This window comes from Trachypithecus francoisi, unplaced genomic scaffold (assembly GCF_009764315.1).
Source record: "Trachypithecus francoisi isolate TF-2019V2 unplaced genomic scaffold, Tfra_2.0 Lachesis_group11, whole genome shotgun sequence".
In the NCBI taxonomy this organism is placed as follows: Eukaryota; Metazoa; Chordata; class Mammalia; order Primates; family Cercopithecidae; genus Trachypithecus; species Trachypithecus francoisi.
Genome location: NW_022681456.1, coordinates 32,066,709 through 32,087,096, shown reverse-complemented (window position 1 = coordinate 32,087,096; position 20,388 = coordinate 32,066,709). Strand labels below are relative to the sequence as shown.

Sequence of the window (20,388 nt, the reverse complement as noted above, 5' to 3'; positions counted from 1 at the left end):
GGTAGTGCCTGGTCCATGGTGGATATTTGATAACTGCTCATAGTTATTCTTACTTATTAGCAACGTGACCTTGGGTAAGTTATATAACCTCTCTGAAAAGCATTTCTTCATCTGTAAAATCAGGATTGTGGGGTTGTGAGAATTACAACCTCCTATGTTAATCTCCTGGCACAGAATCTCACCACAGAGTTGGTACTCAATAAATATTCACTTATTAGATCCATCTCTCCATCATTTAAAAAATTGGAAGATAAATTGTTTATAAATGAATGCTCTAACAAGCATCCACAAAATGTTCTATACTACAATGGTTTGTGTAGTTTAAAACAAAACAAAACAAAACTGTGTTTACATTCCTACTCCCAACCTTGAGCTATTTCTATTTAACACTCTACTTGACTTTTCCTGGTGTTTCCATATTTTAATTTTAGATACAGTACTCTTCATTCTTGCTATATCTGCTAAAATAAATTCTTACCAAAGTTTTATAGAAATGTAAGATGATTATGGCAAGTTCACTTTCCGTTTCTCTACAAGAATAGGAATGCTCTTTCCTCTCAACTCATAAGCTTTTTGAATATTATTCATACACCTGTAAGAAAGACATGGTACTGAACCTGGTCTGGTGCAGACACTTTCTTGGCTGTCCAAGGATCACAGTCATGGTACCTAGAATATAGGGCGAGCCCACAAAACACTGAGCACGTGAGGATTGCCCAGAGTCCCACAAGATTGATGTAGAGAGACCTAAAGAAGTGAAAACAAACCAGCAAAAGACAACTGTAATTTCTGTCCCAAAGATTAGGGAACCTGTTATATGAACAAAAGAGACCCTCATGATTAGACTCAATAAATGCACATTATCTTTTGATTGTCTAAAACACTACTTATTTTATTCTAGCCTAATATTCTGCTTATGATACCAATCAATCGACAGTGTATTTGTAAATATTTGAATGGATGGGACTTCCCCATGAAAGAGTGTACGCTCATGGTCGAAACTCTGGGGGCATTGGTAGCTTTATAAAGGTACCTAGTTATACTACTTCAGGTCTTCTTGTCATGAAATAAGGATTTTAATCGTCAACCAAGCATTAACTCATTCTTCTTTTAAAAGTAATGCCACTGTAAACTGCTAAACACTGTCAACATTTACACAGTAACTCATGAAACTTGTTTAAATGTTGTTTATAAGACCACACATTAAGTAGGAATGCAAACCTGTATTCCTTGGACAGGTATCTTCTCAAACAATGTTCAGCACTGTAATATACTGTGTGTGCTCCAGTAGAGAATAAAGGTTTACACACAGCACTGGAGCCAGTCCTGAGCATAAATCCTGGCTCTACCATATGTGACCCTGGGCAAGTAATTCAACCTATCTGATCTTCAGTTTCTTCATTGAAGCATAGGATAGCAATGCCCACATCACAAAGTTATAAAACTAAATGAAACATGGTACTTACATGCAATAAACCCCTGTTAAATTATTGATACTAGTTATTGATATTAGTGTTAATGTTATTGAATCCTATGTCTTAATAATCAGTTGAATAGTAAACATTTCTCTTGCTAAGATGGCTACATATTTTTTCCACTGGTACTGTAGTGGACAGTGATGAGCTGCCCTAAGTGGAAAACAGGTACCATCCCTGAAGTCATGCCTCCTTCTTCCCAATGCTCCGGGGAGTCTGCATCCAATGAAAAATTGATTCAGAGGTTTAAAGGCCCAGTCCCCTCACCCTAACATGGGACTAGTCTGAAGAGCCATCCTAGCTCTAGAGCAACCTTTGAGGCCTCTGTTCAGATTGCATAACAGTCCAGTGTCTCCCTCTCATCAATCCTATTTCCTTTTCTTCCCTTTTACATATAGTGATTCTCTGATCAACTCTTCCATGCTAACCTCAACCTCAGAGTCTGCTTCTGGAAGAACCAAAGATGGGTTTATCAGATTGATCCTTCTCCCTTGAATTGACTAATATTGCAGTATGTTTTGCTATTGTTAGCTCATCTCCAAATCACCAGAAAATTATGTCCAGATACTCTGTTGCCCAAACACCTCTTCTGTCTTATATATGAATGTAATATATTGTTTTAGATCACTTTTATGCTGTTCAAATTGACCACTTATCAACATCTCACACTGTCTTTTGTCAATCATTATCAGTAGGTCTTGGCTTTTTAGCAGGGATTAATTCTCCCCATAGCATAAGTGCAAGAAGGCAGATGAAAATGAGTCCCCTAACCATCCTGGCTAACATGGTGAAACCCCGTCTCTACTAAAAAATACAAAAAAATTAGCTGGGCGAGGTGGCGGGCGCCTGTAGTCCCAGCTACTCGGGAGGCTGAGGCAGGAGAATGGCGTGAACCTGGGGAGGCGGAGCTTGCAGTGAGCTGAGATCCGGCCACAGCACTCCAGCCTGGGCGGCAGAGCGAGACTCCGTCTCAAAAAAAAAAAAAAAAAAAAAAAAAAAAGAAAATGAGTCCCCTGGGTTCAGAGAGTCTGCTTCATGCAGATCCACTATGCTTACAGAATTGATTTTTATCAAGAAAGCTCTAATGCTGTTATTTAAGTAATCAGGTCGGGCTTTTTGGGTTTCATGTTCCCAAGGGAAGAGAAGAGCTTGTCCACAATTACTTTGGGACAGGTATCAGCTCTAGTGTAGATTTAAAAGTACAATAGACTACTCTATCTACAAATTACATTCCTCCAAAATTCCTTAAAATACCAGAATTCTTAAGTTCATTTTGGGGGGATCCCATATCCAGTTATTATATCCATATTCATATAGATTTTTCACTGTGAGTTCTTCAAGGATTTGGGTAATCTCTAAGCCAATTTACTCTCAATATATTGAGTTCTGACATATGATATCACAATATTTTCATTTTCTCCTTTGAATAGAAATAGAATCGTCCCTCCTTCCCTCACCTTATCCACCCTGGACTCTTATTCAATCTCCTTAGAGCTTTGAAGCCCCTAAAAGCACGTGAGCAGAATCAGCCTATTTATCAGCACGAGGAGTGGTGAGCACTGCAGTGATGTGATGTCTCCAAAGAAGGAACCAGCCACCATTCCACACTCTTTGCTCAAACCAAGATGGGCTTGAGAGTTCTGGACCTTGCTGTCCTTCCTACCTCTGCACATTCATCCAAATCACTCTACCTACCTAGAATGCCTTCCTACTCTTCTCCACCTGCCAAAATTATGATCATTCTTCATATTCATTTTGCCAGTTCAATAGGAATCTCTCATCCATCCTCCACCTTCACATCACATCAGTTGAAGTGGAAAAAGGAACTTACATTTACTAGGCCTTTACCACACGTATGCCAAACACAGTATTTTACAACACCTCCCGTGAGGTATACAGTATTTCTTATGCTCCTTTTACAAGTTTAGAAACTGCACCTCAAAGAGACTGCAGAATGTGCCCAGGATCACTCAAGTAGCAAGTATTAGAGCAGGGTTATAAACCTATGACTGTGTCTGAAAATGAAATACAAAGCACTATATATACTCTGGAACATTTTCTCTATTGTTATATTGTTTCATGAAACTGTTATATATCTCTAATATTATTTTATTTTTTAGCATACTTGCATGTATTTTCCTAATTTGAGATTAACTTTCTTCATGACAAAGGCCATATATATTTATCCCCCATAGGTTCTTATGCAAATAGATGCACAATACATACTGATTTGTTTTCATTAATAATTCCTATAAATATCTTCAAATAGCTGATTTAAAACATACAGTACTACTTTGTTCTTGGTCCTTTTGTAACCAAATATATCATTTATCTCTTGGAATTTTATGACACAAAACACATAAAGGAGCTAAATGTGACTTATAGAAGAGTTTCCATAAAGACAATTGATGGTTATTAATGCTTCATATACCATGGTGTATGACTTACAATTTTGCCTGGAATCTGCTTTTACAAGAAATATATCTCTGCACCTGGGATTGGTTGACACCATAGATGCTGCTCCATGTGAAGGTCCCTCCTATAATAATTGTCCAGAAGGTGTGTCTTTGCAAAGGGTTAGGATTAAAACTAAATGACAAGAAAGAGAAAACAAATCTGAACTATTAGCAGAGATAAAAAAAATTCTCTTAGACTATATTTGGAAGCAAGCAAGGTATATTTATATATACAACACATACATAAATATGTACAAATTAATTAATTTAAAATGTAGAAATATTTCCAACTTAAGTTGGATGAAATAAAAAATATTATTTTCAGAGATCTGGAAATACTAGAAGAGACTGGGGGAAATGAATGTTGCAATCATTCTGAACATTTATATAAATTGTTCTCCTGTGATATAAGGAAACTGTCGTTTGAACAAATCTGACACGATGTAATCAGAGAACATGAAACAAAGAGAAAGAGGGAGAGAAAAACATTCCTAAGTGCACCGCAGCAGTAGAGATGGCACTAAAATGAACACAAAATTAATAACACATTGTGTATAGAATTCCTCTCCCAGCACGTGTAGTCATAGTTCTAATCTATATTCATGTTCAACTAATCAGTCAATTAATGCAGTTTAAAGTTTTGCATTTTCTAAAAACTGCATGTCATTGTAATCATGCTTTATTAAAATGCTGTGTGTACAAGCTAAATACTAATAGTTTAAAACCACTTGATGACATCATGTACATAAGTCCAAAACATTGTCACAGAGAAAGCTCGATTTCCATGTTTGAAAGATCTTTTAATCCTTTGTATTGGAAGGAATGATTTTGTTCATCTCTGATACACAATATGAGCTAGAAAACTTTCTGCAAAGTTAGCTTTCATGGACACTTCCTTAAAATTATGAAATTTTGTGAATAGTGCCGCAATAAAACCCCAAATGTCCATCTGTGACAGACTGGATTAAGAAAATGTGGCATATATACACCATGGAATACTATGCAGCCATAAAAAAGGATGAGTTTGCGTCCTTTGTAGGGACATGGATGCAGCTGGAAACCATCATTCTCAGCAAACTATCACAAGAACAGAAAACCAAACACCGCATGTTCTCACTCATAGGTGGGAACTGAACAATGAGATCACTTGGACTCGGGAAGGGGAACATCACACACTGGGGCCTATCGTGGGGAGGGGGGAGGGGGGAGGGATTGCATTGGGGAGTTATACATGATATCAATGATGAATTGATGGGTGCTGACGAGTTGATGGGTGCAGCACACCAACACGGCATAAGTATACATATGTAACAAACCTGCACGTTATGCACATGTACCCTAGAACTTAAAGTATAATAAAAAATAAATAAATAAATAAATAAAATAAAATGCAGATGCAAATTTTCCCAAAAAAAAAAAAATTATGAAATTTTGCAAATTCATTTCAAATCTTATATTTGAGATCCATTGAGTAAAGTGCTCTAATTGTATGCATATTCTGGAATTATTATGGAAAGTAAGAGCCTCTATTTCATGTCTAACATTTCACATCAATGTCAAGAGTTTCAAGAGTGTTGACCCTTTCTTCCCAAGAGAAAGAAGCTACTACATTAGCTAACTGAAGAGACAAAAGGAGTCAGTGAGCTATCTGAGGGAGATATGACAAGATTTAAAACACTCAATTTAGTGGTTTAGGCCATACAGAATATATAGGCCAATGGCAGACAACACAGAAAATACCAATACAATATCCTTCTTCTCTTCATTTATCTTAATTTGAGCAAACTTTGTCTACCGTATTCTCAAAACATATCAGAATAACAAGTGATACTCCTGAAAAGTATGAAACACAAATAGACTTTTTATTGTTGCTTAATGACTTTCAAAGCTAAGGTCATAAAAATGTCTAATCTTTTTTTAAGAATCTCTTACTAATGCATATAAGCTATTGCTTCGGTGCTCCAATATATATGTATCCTTCATATAAAGTGACAGCTAACTTGCAGAAAAATGATTGGTTCCATACCCTCTCTCCTCAGCCTGGCCTACCAGGAAGACATTTGGGAGCAATCAAGAGTAGCCATTGGTTGTTTCCACTTCCTGGACTTCCCCTTTCCCTGTTCTGGGGAAACCACCATTTCTCCATTAAATAGTCTCGATTGACAATCAGTCAAAATATCTTGTTCTGCTCTAGCCAAAGGGTGGAATCACGTCCCAAGCTAGGCAACTAGAGGCTCTTTTCCTTAGAATCTGAATCTTGAGCTAAAAGAAGGAAATAAATATTGAAAATAGTTGAAACTGATTCACTAAAATTTATTCCTGCACATTAACACATTGACCCTGTCCAATTTCTGAAAAAGCTTTTCTCAAACTCTGGTGCTTATTTTCAGAAGATCAGAAAAGAGCCACCAAGTGCAAAATGGGTTTTCTTTCTTCAGACTGCCTATTCAAAGTGGGGCTGCTATCTCAAAGAGAAGGTAGGCTAGTTCAAGACGACATGGGTGCCTTTCCATATTGTAAAAGGACAGCACTATTGATCCAAAATGGAAAGTGTGTTCAATATTCTTTTGAATTGTGTGATATACTTGGGATGAAATATCTAGTCTCTTCTTGTTCTTTCTTTAGGAAAACTGAATAGCTGTTTAAAACATGTTACATCATGTGCTGTACTGTCACTTGAAGCATCGACCATAACTTTCCTAGTCAATTCTCTAGAAATAACACTTAATATTAGATAATTTTCATTATATACTACATACACATACATATATAATTATAATACATAATCATAAGCTACTATGTTAATATACTATATATTGCCAGGACAACATCGAAAGAGAAACTCTCAAAGTTGCTTAAAACAAAGAATTGTCAAGATGAAATCACTGTCTTTCAGTGTCTATCTCTCTCTTTTTTTTTTTTAATGGCAGGTGCCAATCCAATATGCTAGTGTTTGTCTCTTAAGAGGCTACCTTTTCCTTTTTTTTTTTTTTTTTTTAGCGAGTCTCACTCTGTTGCACAGGTTGGAGTGTGGTGGCGTGATCTCGGCTTACTGCAACCTCTACCTCCTGGGTTCAAGCAATTCTTCTGCCTCAGCTTCCCAAGTAACTGGGATTACAGGTGCACACCACCACGCCTGGCTAATTTTTTGTATTTTTAGTAGAGATGGGGTTTCACCATGTTGGCCAGGCTGCTCTCGAACTCCTGGCCTTAGGTGATCCACCTGCCTTGGCCTCCCAAAGTGCTAGGATTACAGATGTGAGCCACAGCACCTGGCCAGAAGCTACCTTTTCTTAACTTTCCACTGTCTCTTTCCTAATCACCCTGTCCCACTTTTCAACCTATTCTGGACTTTAATACCCAGAATAAAATACTTTTTTTTGCTTTAAAACCCTTCTCAGGAGGAAACATTGCTCTAAGCACCATGTAGCTAAGTACCATCTGACTGGTTTAAACCCTTAAAGAACAGAGGGAGGCTCCTTACATATTTACTTCTCTGCTTCAATTTGCTCTACCACATCCTTAGCAATTTGTTGGTTTGTTTTTTAATGTAAATTTACTATTTCAATAAAGAGATTATTTTTATAGAATATAAAAATGTGTTCAGTTGCCCAAGTAGTAGACACTTACTTCCAGAAATTTAATCTTCCACCATTATAGGCATCATTTAAAATAGTGCTGATTCCACCTTGAATCACCGTAGCCTGTATAATCACGGATGCAAATCCAGCCACCATGATCCCAACTTGAAAAACATCTGTCCAGATAACTGCTTTAAGACCACCCTTTGAGGGGAAAGTATATTAGGATTAATGCTTCTATCAGACATTATTAAGTATCTACTTGCTTATACACTATGCTGGACAAAAATGATAAAAACATGAATGTTGGCCAAGAAGTGCACTCAAGGGAAACAGTCAGGTTGGGAGAATCTTCATACAGAAGGATATATTTAAATCAAGTCTTCAAACATAAGCAGAGGCAAAGATGGAGGGTCTGTCCAGGAGAGAAAACATCATAGGCAAAAGCATAAAGGAGTCAAACTACACGGCGTGCTGAATGTGGCCAGATACATTCCACAGAATGAAGTGGAGCAGTGTCAGGAGATTGTTGGGAAGAAAAATTCGAGTCAAATTACTAGTAAATAATATGAATTTTATCCTACAGGCAGAGCTGGTGTTTAATTGATTTGCACTCAGGTGGTCATATCTGCTGTTAAATACTATAAATGATCTGTACTAGCTACCACCAGAAATTTCCCAAGTTTCTCTATGACCTGAGCTGAACCAGCACCTGGCTGAAGGCCCCATCTTCTACATGATCCAGCACCTAAAGGGTTAAGACATAGAGTATCAGGGATTCCATAAGATTGTGTCACTGCTGAGGACCAGCACACATAATAATATCAGTGCCAAGCCATGCTGGTTTTGCATATTTTGTCACCCCTATCTAGAAGCAAGGGGAAGTTATCACAGGTTTGTTTTTGTTTTGAGACAGGGTTTTCTTTGCACCCAAGCTGGAGTGCAGTGGTGCAATCACAGCTCACTGCAGCCTCAAACTCTTGGGCTCAGGCGATCCTCCCATCTCAGTCTCCCAAGTAGCTGGGACTACAGGTGTATGCCACATTCCTGGCTAATTTTAAAACTCTTTTTGTTTGTTTTTTGTAGAGACAGAGTCTCAATATGTTGCCCAGACTGGTCTCAAATTCCTGGGCTCATGCAATCCTTCCACCTTGGCCTCCTGAATTGCTGGTATTACAGGCGGGAGCCACTGGGCCCATGACCTATAATACGTTTTTAAGCTGAGGAATAGTATAAGCACAAATATAATAACTTGGCAACAGTACAGATGAATCGGGAGACAAGATTGGGAACCATTGCAATGGATCAAATGAAAGAAAAAATTTCAGTTATGCTCCATTTTCTATAAAGGATCAAATTATACTACAGACTATTTCTCACACAAAAAAGTTACCCTGTGGGAGGTCAGGAATAGGAACGTAGGTATGGACAAACCAGATTGCAGTATACAACAACTGGAATTTTCAATTTTGCAAAGCAAGTGGGTAGGGTGAAAAGGGAAATACGTCCTGGACATACCAGTGTGCAGTAGAATGTGCAGACCACCCCTGTTGCCACCACTGCGCCCCACAGATCAAATCCTGTGACTGTAGAGAAAAAGAGAAGTCATATATAATTGTAAAATAGCACAATAAAAATAATCCTCAAAAATCATCACAGAAGGAAGCTATATCATTTATCAGGCACCTTCCTCTATACCCACTTGCCTAAAGCCAAAACTAGGTCCAAATCTCATAAATGGCTCAAAAACAAATGGAGTTTAAAATTCTATTTGATAATTTTCTACTCTCAGACACACAGATCTGACACTGGCTTAATTCAACACACGGAAAGGCATTTATATTGTAATTAAGTCAAGAAACTCCTTGATACTGTGATGGGTATTTCTTATCTCTCTCCCCATTAGACACGGTTCAAATAAACACTCTATTTTTATGTATTATGTTGCAAATACTTGAATTTGAGGATAATGTATCATACTGACAATCATAATGACAATATCAAATTGCTATGATGTGTAGATTCAAATGAAGACAACATTAAAGGATTCAAATGTAATCTTTATAACATTGCAGATTGCAGATCTGATTTTAGAAATTTAACAAAGGTGACTGTAATGCTTTTTTTTTTTTTTTTTGAGACAAAGTCTTGCTTTGTTATCAGACTGGAGTGCAGTGGTGTGATCTCCTAGGTTCAAGCAATTCATCTGCCTCAGCCTCCTGAGTAGCCGGGTCTACAGGCGCGCACCACCATGCCCAGCTAATTTTTTGTATTTTTAGTAGAGACGGGTTTCACTATGTTGGACATGATGGTCTCAATCTCCTGACCTCATGATCCACCTGCCTCAGCCTCTCAAAGTGCTGGGATTACAAGCGTGAGCCACCGTGCCCAGCCGATAATGCTTTTTTAAAAACTTTTAAGTTCAGACATACACGTGGAGGTTTGTTACATAGGTGAACTTATGTCATGGGGGTTCCTTGTACAGATGATTTCATCGCCCAGGTATCAAGCCTAGTACCCATTAACCCACTTGTTGTTTTTCCTGATCCTCTTCCTCTTCCCACCTTCCACCCTCCAATAGGCCCCACTGTGTGTTGTTCCCCTCTGTGTGTCCATGTAAACCCACTATTTCACCAGTCCTTAAAGAAGGCGTTACTAAGATATGTGCTACCAAAATGTGATCTAGTTGGAGAAAAGTCTTTATAATTTGCTCCTATTTATCTAAGAAGTGGGGAGTCTTATTTCATTTTTTTAAAAGAAAAGAATTGTGCTCATTTCAGCAGTACATATACTAAAATTAAAGGATAAATCGAAGCCAAAAAATTACTTCTGGGAGAGGGAGAAAACCAGGTAGAGAAGACAGAGATACAAGTCAGGCTACTTTAAACATATTTTGCTGTATAGATTTCACTTTGGAACACATAAATATTCCACATAATTATAAATTTAAATTAGAAAAAAAGCTCAAAATCAATTGCAAAATGAAATAAATGGAACCTAACTGTACATCAAGTTTGTGACATTACCATGCAGAGGAAATATGTCACAAAATATTTAACACAATAATTTAACATACATTCCTACTGAGATATACCTAAGAAAAAAGAACAACAAAGAATAATATTTTTAACTGTGTTAGGCCATTATATTATTCATTATGGCTTAGAGTTGCTCTTCTAAAACGATTACATCCGTGGTTCTCAATCGTGACTGCACATTAAAATCTACAGAGTAGATTTATAAAATCCTGATAACTGGGCCACTCAACAGGCTAATTAACTCAGATTCCTGGTGATGGGGACCAAGGTATTGGTATTTTTGAAAGCCCCCCAAGTAAGTCCAATATGCAGCCAACGTTAAAATCAGGAGGAACTTAAGGCGGCACCTGCTGGATAAAAATGGGTTGAGAATCAATAACAATACTAACGATAATGCTACGAAATAACAGCAAACATTTAAATCCATGAGTTCGTAAGAATTTTTTTAAAATCTCAGTCACCCTTGGGGGATAGTATGGAACCAAGTTAATATTTTTAAAATTCTTAAAGGGAAAAATCTGACATTTATCCTCCCTTTGCTATACAAACTATTTTTCAGAGAAAATAGTTGATAACAGGAAGTTTCTCTTTATAGCAGTATTCCATCTAACTAATGACGAAGAATTCACAGAACCAGAATACTCCATTTTATAAGCCCTAATGAAATAATAAATCTAGAATGATCATCAATAGCTGCTGATAATTTTTTAAACGACATTCTGGGTCTCCTGAAGGAAATAAACTTATAGATACTGCCTATGAAATATGATTTCCAAAAAGTTGAAGTGGAGTCTGAAGAAGAGTCTAGATCTAACTACTACTAGTAAACTACTACCAGTTTACAAGAAATACAGAGGAATGGTGAACATTAAATGATCCCATACAGATGTAATTGTTAAACCTAGAACCTGGAAAACTGGGCAGAACAAATAACCCAGTTTCTTCAGCAAATAAGTTGCAATTTAAATGAAAAGAAATAGAAGGGAGATTGTAAATTTAAAAAGAGACTTTAAAAGAGCTTTAAAATACATTCAGTAAAAATTGACAGAGAAATAGGAGCAATAGAAAAATCGGTAATTATATTTGGAGATTTTAGCATCCTTCTCTCAGCAATTGATAGAACAAGCAAAAAAAATTCCATAAAGATATGGAAGATGTGATGATAACACTATTAGCCAACTGAACCTTTGACCTTATAGAACATTACATCCAACAAGCATACAATATACGTTCTTTTTGAGAGCACATGGAATGTTCAAGATAGACCTGATCCTGGGCCATAAAACAAATTCATAAACTTCAAATGATTAAAGTCATATTAGTTCTCTGACCAAAGCAGTATTAATTTAGGAATAAATAACAAAAAGACATGATAGAAAATCCTCAAATATTGAAAATTAAGCAAAAATTAACCTAAATAACTCATGGGCAAAAGAAATCACAGGAGAAATTAGAAAATATTTTGAGAAATAAATAAAAACACAAGGTATCAAAATCTATGGGCTGCCGATAAAGCAGTGGTTAAAGAAAAATTAATAACTTTAAATGTTCGCATTATGAAATAAGAAATATTTAAAATCAATGACCTAAGCTTCACTTTAAGAAGCTAGAAAACCCAAAGTGATTAGAAGAAAAGAAACAATAAACAGCACAAATTAATGAAATGGAAAACAAAGAAAATCCACAAGTCAAAACATTGGTTCTTAGAAGAGATTTAAAACATCAATAGAATACAAGAAAGATATATCAAGATAAGAAGATAGAAAAGTTATCTTATCAATATTAGGAATAATTAGAAGGGATGTCACTATAGATACTATAAACATTACAAGCATAACAAGAGGCTATTATAAGCAGCTTTATGCCAATGAATTTGATAAGTTAGACCAAATGGAAGCATTCCCTAAAAAATGCAATTTACCAAAACTGACACCACAAGACTTTTCAAATATGAATAACTCTGTATTTAGGGAAGAAATTGAATCCGTAACCAAAATCTTTCTACAGAAACGAAGAGTAGGCCCAGGTGCCTTCGGGGTGAATTCTACCAAGCATGTAAGAAATAAATACACAATTTTATATAAACTATTTCAGAAAATGGAGGGAACACTTCTCAATTCATTTATTAAGCCTTATCAAAATGTTAGCAAATCGAATTCAGTAATATATAAAAAGGATAATATATTATGACCAAGCAGCGTTTATCCCAAGAAAGTAAAACTTGGCTTAATATTCAAAACTCAGTCAATGTAACTTTCCACATTAACATTGCAATAAGGCAGGAAAGAGAACTACGAACTACGAGGATTAGAAAAGAAGTAAAATTGTCATTATTCATAAACAACATGAAAATCCTAAGGGATCTCCAAAAACCTACTTAATTTAAAAAGTAAATTCAGCAAGTTCTAGGATGGAATATCAACATATAAAAGTCAGTTGTATTTTTATATACTTGCAATGAATAATTGAAAAATATTATAAAACAATGCCACTTGCAATAGCATAAAAACATCAATTATCTAGGTATAAATCTAAGAAATAGTAAAAGACCTCAACATCCAAAGCTACAAAACATTACTGAGACATCTTATTTTATTTTATTATTTCTTTTCTTCCTTTTTTAAAAAATATGGAATGCTTCACAAATTTGCATATCATTTTTGTGCAAGGGCCATGCTAATATTCTCTGTATTGCTCCAGTTTTAGCATACGTGCTGCCAAAGTGAGCACTAAGAGAAATTTTTAAAGGTCTAGGAATGAATAGATATATCATGTGATGTATTGGAAGAATATATGCTTTTGTGAAGTGTTCAAGTCTTTGGCTCACTTTTTATTAGGTTATTTGTCTTTATTCACTTTATTATTTCAGGAGCCAATAAGCTACGCCATAAGAGTCTAATAATAAGCTAAGCCACAATAGTCATATAAAAAGTGAAAATTGAAACAACAATAAAATAATAGATAATACCCACTAGAATGACTGAAATAAAAAAAGAATAATATCAAATATTGGCAAGGATGTGGAATCACTAGAATTCTCACATATTGTGTAGTGGACATGTAAAACGATACAGCCAGTTGGAAAAGCTGTTTGGCAATTTCTCGTAAATTTGCACATATTTCTATCCTCAGCTGGGTCCAAATAGAATTATATATATATTTTGTTTGTTTGTTTTTTGTTTTTTGTTTTTTGTTTTTGAGATGGAGTTTACCTCTGTCACCCAGGCTGGAGTGCAGTGGCGCGATCTTGGCTCACTGAAAGCTCCACCTCCCAGGTTCACGCCATTCTCTGGCCTCAGCCTCCCAAGTAGCTGGGACTACAGGTGCCCGCCACCATGCCTGGCTAATTTTTTGTATCTTTTAGTAGAAACGGGGTTTCACCATGTTAGCCAGGATGGTCTCGATCTCCTGACCTCCTGATCCACCCACCTTGGCCTCCCAAAGTGCTGGGATTACAGGTGTGAGCCACTGCGCCGGGCCTAGAATTATTTTTAATTTTATACTACATCCATGTATTTCATTTCCAATGGAAGTGAAAACAGGTGTCAAAAAGAAAAAATGCACAAAACCTGGAGAAGAATGTTCTTGGCACCCTCACTTCACCATAGCCTAAAACTGGAAACAACGCAATGTCTCTAACAAGAGAATGGATAAACAAATGTCAGTTGATGCATTAAAAAAAAAAAGGGAATGAACTATGATATATGTAGCAGCATGAATGAATCTCAAAACATTTTGCTGAGCAAAAGAAACCAGACATAAAAAGGCTCTATATGATTCCACTTATATAAAATCTAACAACAGGGAAAACTAGTTTATGGTAGCATTGGTCAGAAAATGGTTTCTTGGGCCCATAGAAGGTTTGTTAGAAAGACATACAAGGAAAATTCCTGGGAGTGGATGATGGAAATAGTCTGTATCTTGAGCTGGGTGGTAGTTACACAAGCTATGACACAACTATTAAAGCTCATCCAACTGTACACTTCCCCATGCTCTGTGCATTTGATTGTATGCTGTATGTTGAGGTATATTATATAGACCTCAGTAAAAACTAGTTTTCTCAATAGGCATTAGGCGATCAGAAAAAAAGAAAGAAAAAAAACTGGTTTTCAATTTTAAAAATCAGAAAAGGGAAACTTAAGAGAGATTGACTGATTGCAATCACATAAGCTTACTTAGATCCTGGTTCTAACAAACACTGAAAAAAATCAGGGAAATGTGAACTCTGACTTGATATGAAATTAAGAGATTAATATTAATATTTTAGATACAATGATGGCATAATTATGGTTTTAAAAGTCTTTATTTCCAAAGGACATACTGAAATACAGATGAAATGACATAACATATTTGCAGAAAAATAATCTGGTAGAGGTAAGAGGGAGTGAATTAAAATAGACCATGAGTTGATAAATATTACTGTAGAGTGATGAATGAGCATATTAAGGTGCTCTATTCTCTCTTAGTATTTGTTTGAGGTTTCTCAAAAAAGAACAAAGGAGGTTAGACCTAGAGAATGTGAAGTTTCAATTCAGTCACATAAGCTTTTCTGAGCATCTACTGCACACTAAGTTCTGTGTCTATGCCTATACCTACAGCCTTGGTCACAGCAAAACACACAAGTGACACTCTAGTCATCAAAACGCCTTCACTTTCATTCTAATTTACTCTCAGGGAGTGGTTTGAGTCTGATGAGAACAGAATGCTTGATTTCTTCACAGATTAAAGTCAGTCTTCTGATTAGTCCCAGAACTGCACTTTAAAACCCTAAGATGTTGAATTACACGTAAAGCCTAAACAGGTAACTTATGAAGTTTATAACTCAGTTCTTGATATATGAAATGATCCTCTTGTGATGTTGGTAATACTGATGTGGAACATGCCCAGGACTCGGAGTTCGAGAGCACCTTATACATGAAGTTCTCCTTGGTAATAATACTGTTTACTTTATAAACTTAGGTGATAACTACTGTCATGTCTATCATAAAATCAAGAAAACAGAGTGTGGAATTAGTAGGTTTTCTTCATGTCCTATTAACCCCAGGAATCGTACCACATTTCTTCCCATCACAGAGTCCACATGTCCATTTTACAAGGACGTTTTAGAGAAATTCACATCGAATAGATAAGAATTCAAAGGGCATGGTGTTTCCCCAAAACCTTTTGAAACTATGACTAGCATGAACCTTTGCTTCAATAAACTATCCCAGCCTCGCTACATTTATCTTCCCAAATCTAGAGAGTATAGATACTTCGTTGAGCAGCATAATCTTTATAAATTTATTTGTACAAGTGCTACAGACATCTGTCCTTTCGTCACTAGGAGCAGTCTGATCATTCAAATCACATGCCTCTGTTTCTCTTTCATTTTGGGCCTTATTAGAAGTGTGGAGAAGAAAAGCTTTTCTCCCTGCCAGATTTCACAACAGGCCTGAGCAGAATTACAGGGAAGCTTCCTGGAGATGGGCTCACAGGAGGAGATACTGTCAATCCTGACTTTGGCTACAGGGGGCTTTAATTCTAAAGGAATGAATGGGCTGGTGAGCACATCCCAGAGAAGTACCACCTGGAGAAGTCCACCTCTGTAACGGTCTACAGACACTTTGGAGCTACCCATCCAAAAACCCAAAGAAGCTACTGTAGACACTGCACCCATCCTGCCCCACTAGTAAGGCTGATGTAGGTTACTAGAAGCATTCCTCCATCTCCCCATCTCCCCAAGGAAAAAATAAGGCTTGTTGAAAGTGAACCCCAAAATGTGAGTTACCTAACTGGCAACTCTAAAATGTACCTTGATTCAAAGCCAGGGCAGGGGCATAAATAACAATTCCAGTATACAGAATCTAGGGGGGAGAAAGAAAGCCAAATGAATTAAATGAATTATAAAATTCATGAATTATGTCTGAGTTATAAAATATTGATTGTTTTCCTATAACTTCAATTATGAATTAAAACAACAGTTTCAAAATGCCTAATAAAATTTGTTTGTAACTTGAAAAATATTATTTAAGTAAAGTTGACTCTTCTGTTTATGGTATAGTCATAAGTTAAAAACACTTTTTTGCAACCTGCTTAAGTAAAAATATGGACTTTTATATGGTGCTTAGTGCAAATGGTCACTGATCCAGCAACTCAATCTTGAAAAAAAATTTCCCACGTTTAAAATAATTAGAAAAAAAGAAAAAACAATAATATAAAAGATGACACCTCAATTATGTCTTCAAACTGTTAATCCCTGCATAATTAATCGAGAAAACAGTAAAAATTTGGAAAACATATTTCTAAAAGTTTTAATGTTCATAAATTAAACAAAAGTATAAATTTGCACTAAAAAAATCCTGAAAGCCAACAAAAACCACATTCGATCTTTTTAATATCATTCATTATTTTCATTCATACATTTAACAACTACTTATTGATCTGGGGTACAATAGTGAGGAAGAGAAATAGACTTTTTCTCAAAATATAATTTTTATTGTGTTTGATCTTTCAAATATATCCCATAGAAGTGAATTCCATGATTATTCCATAAAAGCATATTTTGAAAATAAAAACCTATTCAGTACCTTTTGAATGTTTGATTATATTACATGAGTAGAACTATGAAGTCCTTCAAATGGGAGGTGCTAAATCTCCCCTCTTTTTGTAAAAATGAACTAACTTTCCACAGTCATTATTCTGTCCAAGTTGAAGATTTAAAAACATGACGACAGGCCACCTTCCTAACGCTGGTCCCCACTTCTCATTCTGTTGGCATTTCTAACAAAGATCCAAAGAGATCTGAACAGTTGGTGAATGCAAGCTACCAGGCTCAACTCTCTAAGAGACCCCAAAGGATTCCTTCCTTTTACACTGAAGTTGTGAAGGATTGATAAATTAAGTTATATAATTTGCAAAGATATAAAATGAAGTTGAGTTACATAATTTACAGAGGCACTCTGTCTGTCTCACTGCAGCAAATCCTTAGGTAGCTTTTTGGTTTGTTTGTTTGTTTGTTTGTTTGTTTTTGAAATAGTCTTGCTCTGTCGCCCAGGCTAGGGTGGTGCAACGGCATGATCTTGGCTCACTGCAACCTCTGCCTCCCCTGTTAAGGAGATTCTCCCACCTCAGCCTCCCCAGTCATTGGAATTATAGACACCCGCCATCATGTCTGGCTAATTTTTGTATTTTTGTAGAGATGGGGTGTCACCATTTGTTGGCCAGGCTGGTCTTGAACTCCTGATCTCAGGAGATCCACTTGCCTCAGCCTCCCAAAGTGCTGGGATTACAGGCATGAGCCACCGTGGCTGGCCCTTAGGTAGCTTTTGACTGGAAATGGAATTGAAATTAGATACAAGAATGCAAATCTCTTCCACAACCTCCATTAGCAAACCCAGTCCTAAAGTGCTTAACTGACAAGAGGAAAATGTGTATATAAATAATCGTGACAATGATCATTACAATCTTCCAGCAACAGGGTGAACAGTGGAAAGCATTCCTGTCACTGGCCACTTGGCAAATCCTTGCTTTCCCTTCGTGTCAATCAGTAAATCTATAAGTGCAAGTTCTTGAATTACTGGATTGAGTATTTGGCTTTAAAGATTCCTCCAGGCCGGGCGCGGTGGCTCAAGCCTGTAATCCCAGCACTTTGGGAGGCCGAGACGGGCGGATCACAAGGTCAGGAAATCGAGACCATTCTGGCTAACACTGTGAAACCCCGTCTCTACTAAAAATAAATACAAAAAACTAGCCGGGCGAGGTGGCGGCGCCTGTAGTCCCAGCTACTCGGGAGGCTGAGGCAGGAGAATGGCGGGAACCCGGGAGGCGGAGCTTGCAGTGAGCTGAGATCCGGCCACTGCACTCCAGTCCGGGCGCGAGACTCCGCCTCAAAAAAAAAAAAAAAAAAAAAAAAGATTCCTCCAGAGCTTAGGATTCTGTTGTTTTACACTCTAAGGACTGCTTTAGTTGGTTCTTAGAGTCTAATTTTTAAAAGAGCGCTGACTTTTAAAATATGATTTCAAAGAAAATTATTTTCTACTGTCTTCGTATGAAAGTTAATTTTTTCATACCTATTACTCAATATGTTACAGAAATACTGTGAATATGCTACTTGTTTTCCTTTTGTTAGAATTCCCACTGTCAGCAACAAGTATCTTTGCCATGTAGTAATGCCCTTCCTGTCACCTTGGTGGAGGTGAAGGGAGGTCATATAAAGGAAAGCATAGTTTCCGACTGTTGCTTCATCAGTATAATATTTAACATTCACTTAAATCATTCTACTTTTCCAGGAAGTAAAGCATTTACTGAAACACTGTTTGATGATCTTAAGGGTTGATGCCGTACAGTGACAAGTGTTTCTCCTTTTGTGTTCCCTTATATTTTCAACACCTCTTTTTTGTCTTTCATGTGTTTCCCAGGTAAGCTTAATCCAGATGCTATGGTTAAAAATATTTTAGCTGACAAAAGATAAAATAAATGGAGAGCTACTTACTGTTTGAAAAATGAAGAGGACTGTTCCACAGAGACGAACACATTTGTTAAATCGAAGTTCTAAATACTGTTGCAAAAAAAAAAAAAATTATGCGAATCCTCTGGATGCCTTTTTTAAAATCAGAAGCTCAAGAAGAAAATTTAAATTTAGAAATGTAAAGCAACTTCACAACTGATTTGGAGTCTGTATTTTTATTTTAGTATTATTTTTATTTATATACAGCAAAATTGACTTGTTTTAGCGTACAGTTCAGTGGGTTTTAACACACACAGATTCATGTAACCCCTGTCACAATAAGGACCCAAGACAGTTCCATCACCCAGAAAACTCCCTCGGGCTTCCCCTTCATGATCAAGCCCTCCTCCCTCCCCCAAACCCTAGCAATCACTGATCTGCTCTCCCTCTCTAGTTTGGCCTTTTCCAGAATGTCATATAAGTGAAATTACTTTCTATATTTTCAGAGTGAGCAATCTGTTGTTCTCTTTCCCTTGGCATCTACTCCATACATTTTCCTTGACTCACTTGGGGCATCAACCCTTTCTGATTGCAGACTCTTGTGATGGAATAGTCAGTCATTTGCCCTGCCTCTTCTGACCAAGAGGAAGTCACATGATCCCAGCTCAGCCAATCAGCTTTTCCTTCCATCGGGTATTTGAATCTTAAAGGCAGGATACAAAGACAAAACATGACTGATCCTGACAGAGTGGCCTGAAAAGGCTGCCCTGGTTTCTGTCCTTTCCAAGACTGGCTTACTCAGCTTGTCCCTCTGTTCTATGCGCTACCCCCATGTCCTTCTAACAAATTTTTTTTAAACTTAAATCACCCAAGCCAGTTTCTGTTCAGCGCCAACGACCATGCCAATTTTTCCTATTTTACTTGAAATCTGCTATGTCTTATAACATAGTCTGCTTGTCTCCTATGTTATATAATGTATTATAATATACATATTACAGAGTTAGGATCATAGAATTTCAGAGCTGGGATCTAAGACATTTTCTAACGTGAATGTAATTACTAAGAAATTTAAGGCTGACAATAATCTTCATATAGTAGAAAAGAAGAAGAGGAAAAAACTGGCATTAGGTAATAATCTGAGGAAAAATAATCTGATATTTTTGCCCCATGATCACGGCTAACACATACAGAGTACTTGCTGTATGCATGGTCCTCCCAACAACTCTATGAGCCAGGTACTGTGTATAAGCCCATGTTAAAGACAAGAACACTGGGACTCAGAGAGAACACCAAGTTGACAACCTTGCAAACTTGTCAGGGCCACAGTACACATTTAAAACCTTTGATGCCAAAATCTGTGCACATTATTCAGCATATATAAACAATCTGACTACGTATTTAAGACTCAGTAAG

The 20,388-nt window shown here is 36.8% G+C and overlaps 1 protein-coding gene and 1 non-coding gene across 3 annotated transcripts in view; both read right to left on the bottom strand.

Moving 5' to 3' along the window:
* SLC5A8 (solute carrier family 5 member 8) overlaps positions 1 to 20,388 on the bottom strand; it is a 65,717-nt gene that overhangs the window by 40,929 nt on the left and 4,400 nt on the right. The window contains exons 2-7 of one of the 2 annotated variants that reach the window (XM_033220909.1): positions 19,021 to 19,086; positions 16,342 to 16,393; positions 9,031 to 9,098; positions 7,562 to 7,716; positions 3,924 to 4,064; positions 618 to 747 (exon numbers count right to left, since the gene is read on the bottom strand). In XM_033220909.1, the coding sequence (XP_033076800.1) occupies positions 618 to 747; positions 3,924 to 4,064; positions 7,562 to 7,716; positions 9,031 to 9,098; positions 16,342 to 16,393; positions 19,021 to 19,086 (612 nt within the window). The remainder of the gene's footprint in view (positions 1 to 617; positions 748 to 3,923; positions 4,065 to 7,561; positions 7,717 to 9,030; positions 9,099 to 16,341; positions 16,394 to 19,020; positions 19,087 to 20,388) is intronic. The other variant, XM_033220910.1, reaches the window with a different exon arrangement.
* On the bottom strand, positions 13,174 to 13,280 carry LOC117091137. The gene has a single exon (XR_004440259.1). It is a non-coding gene; the product is annotated as a U6 spliceosomal RNA (small nuclear RNA).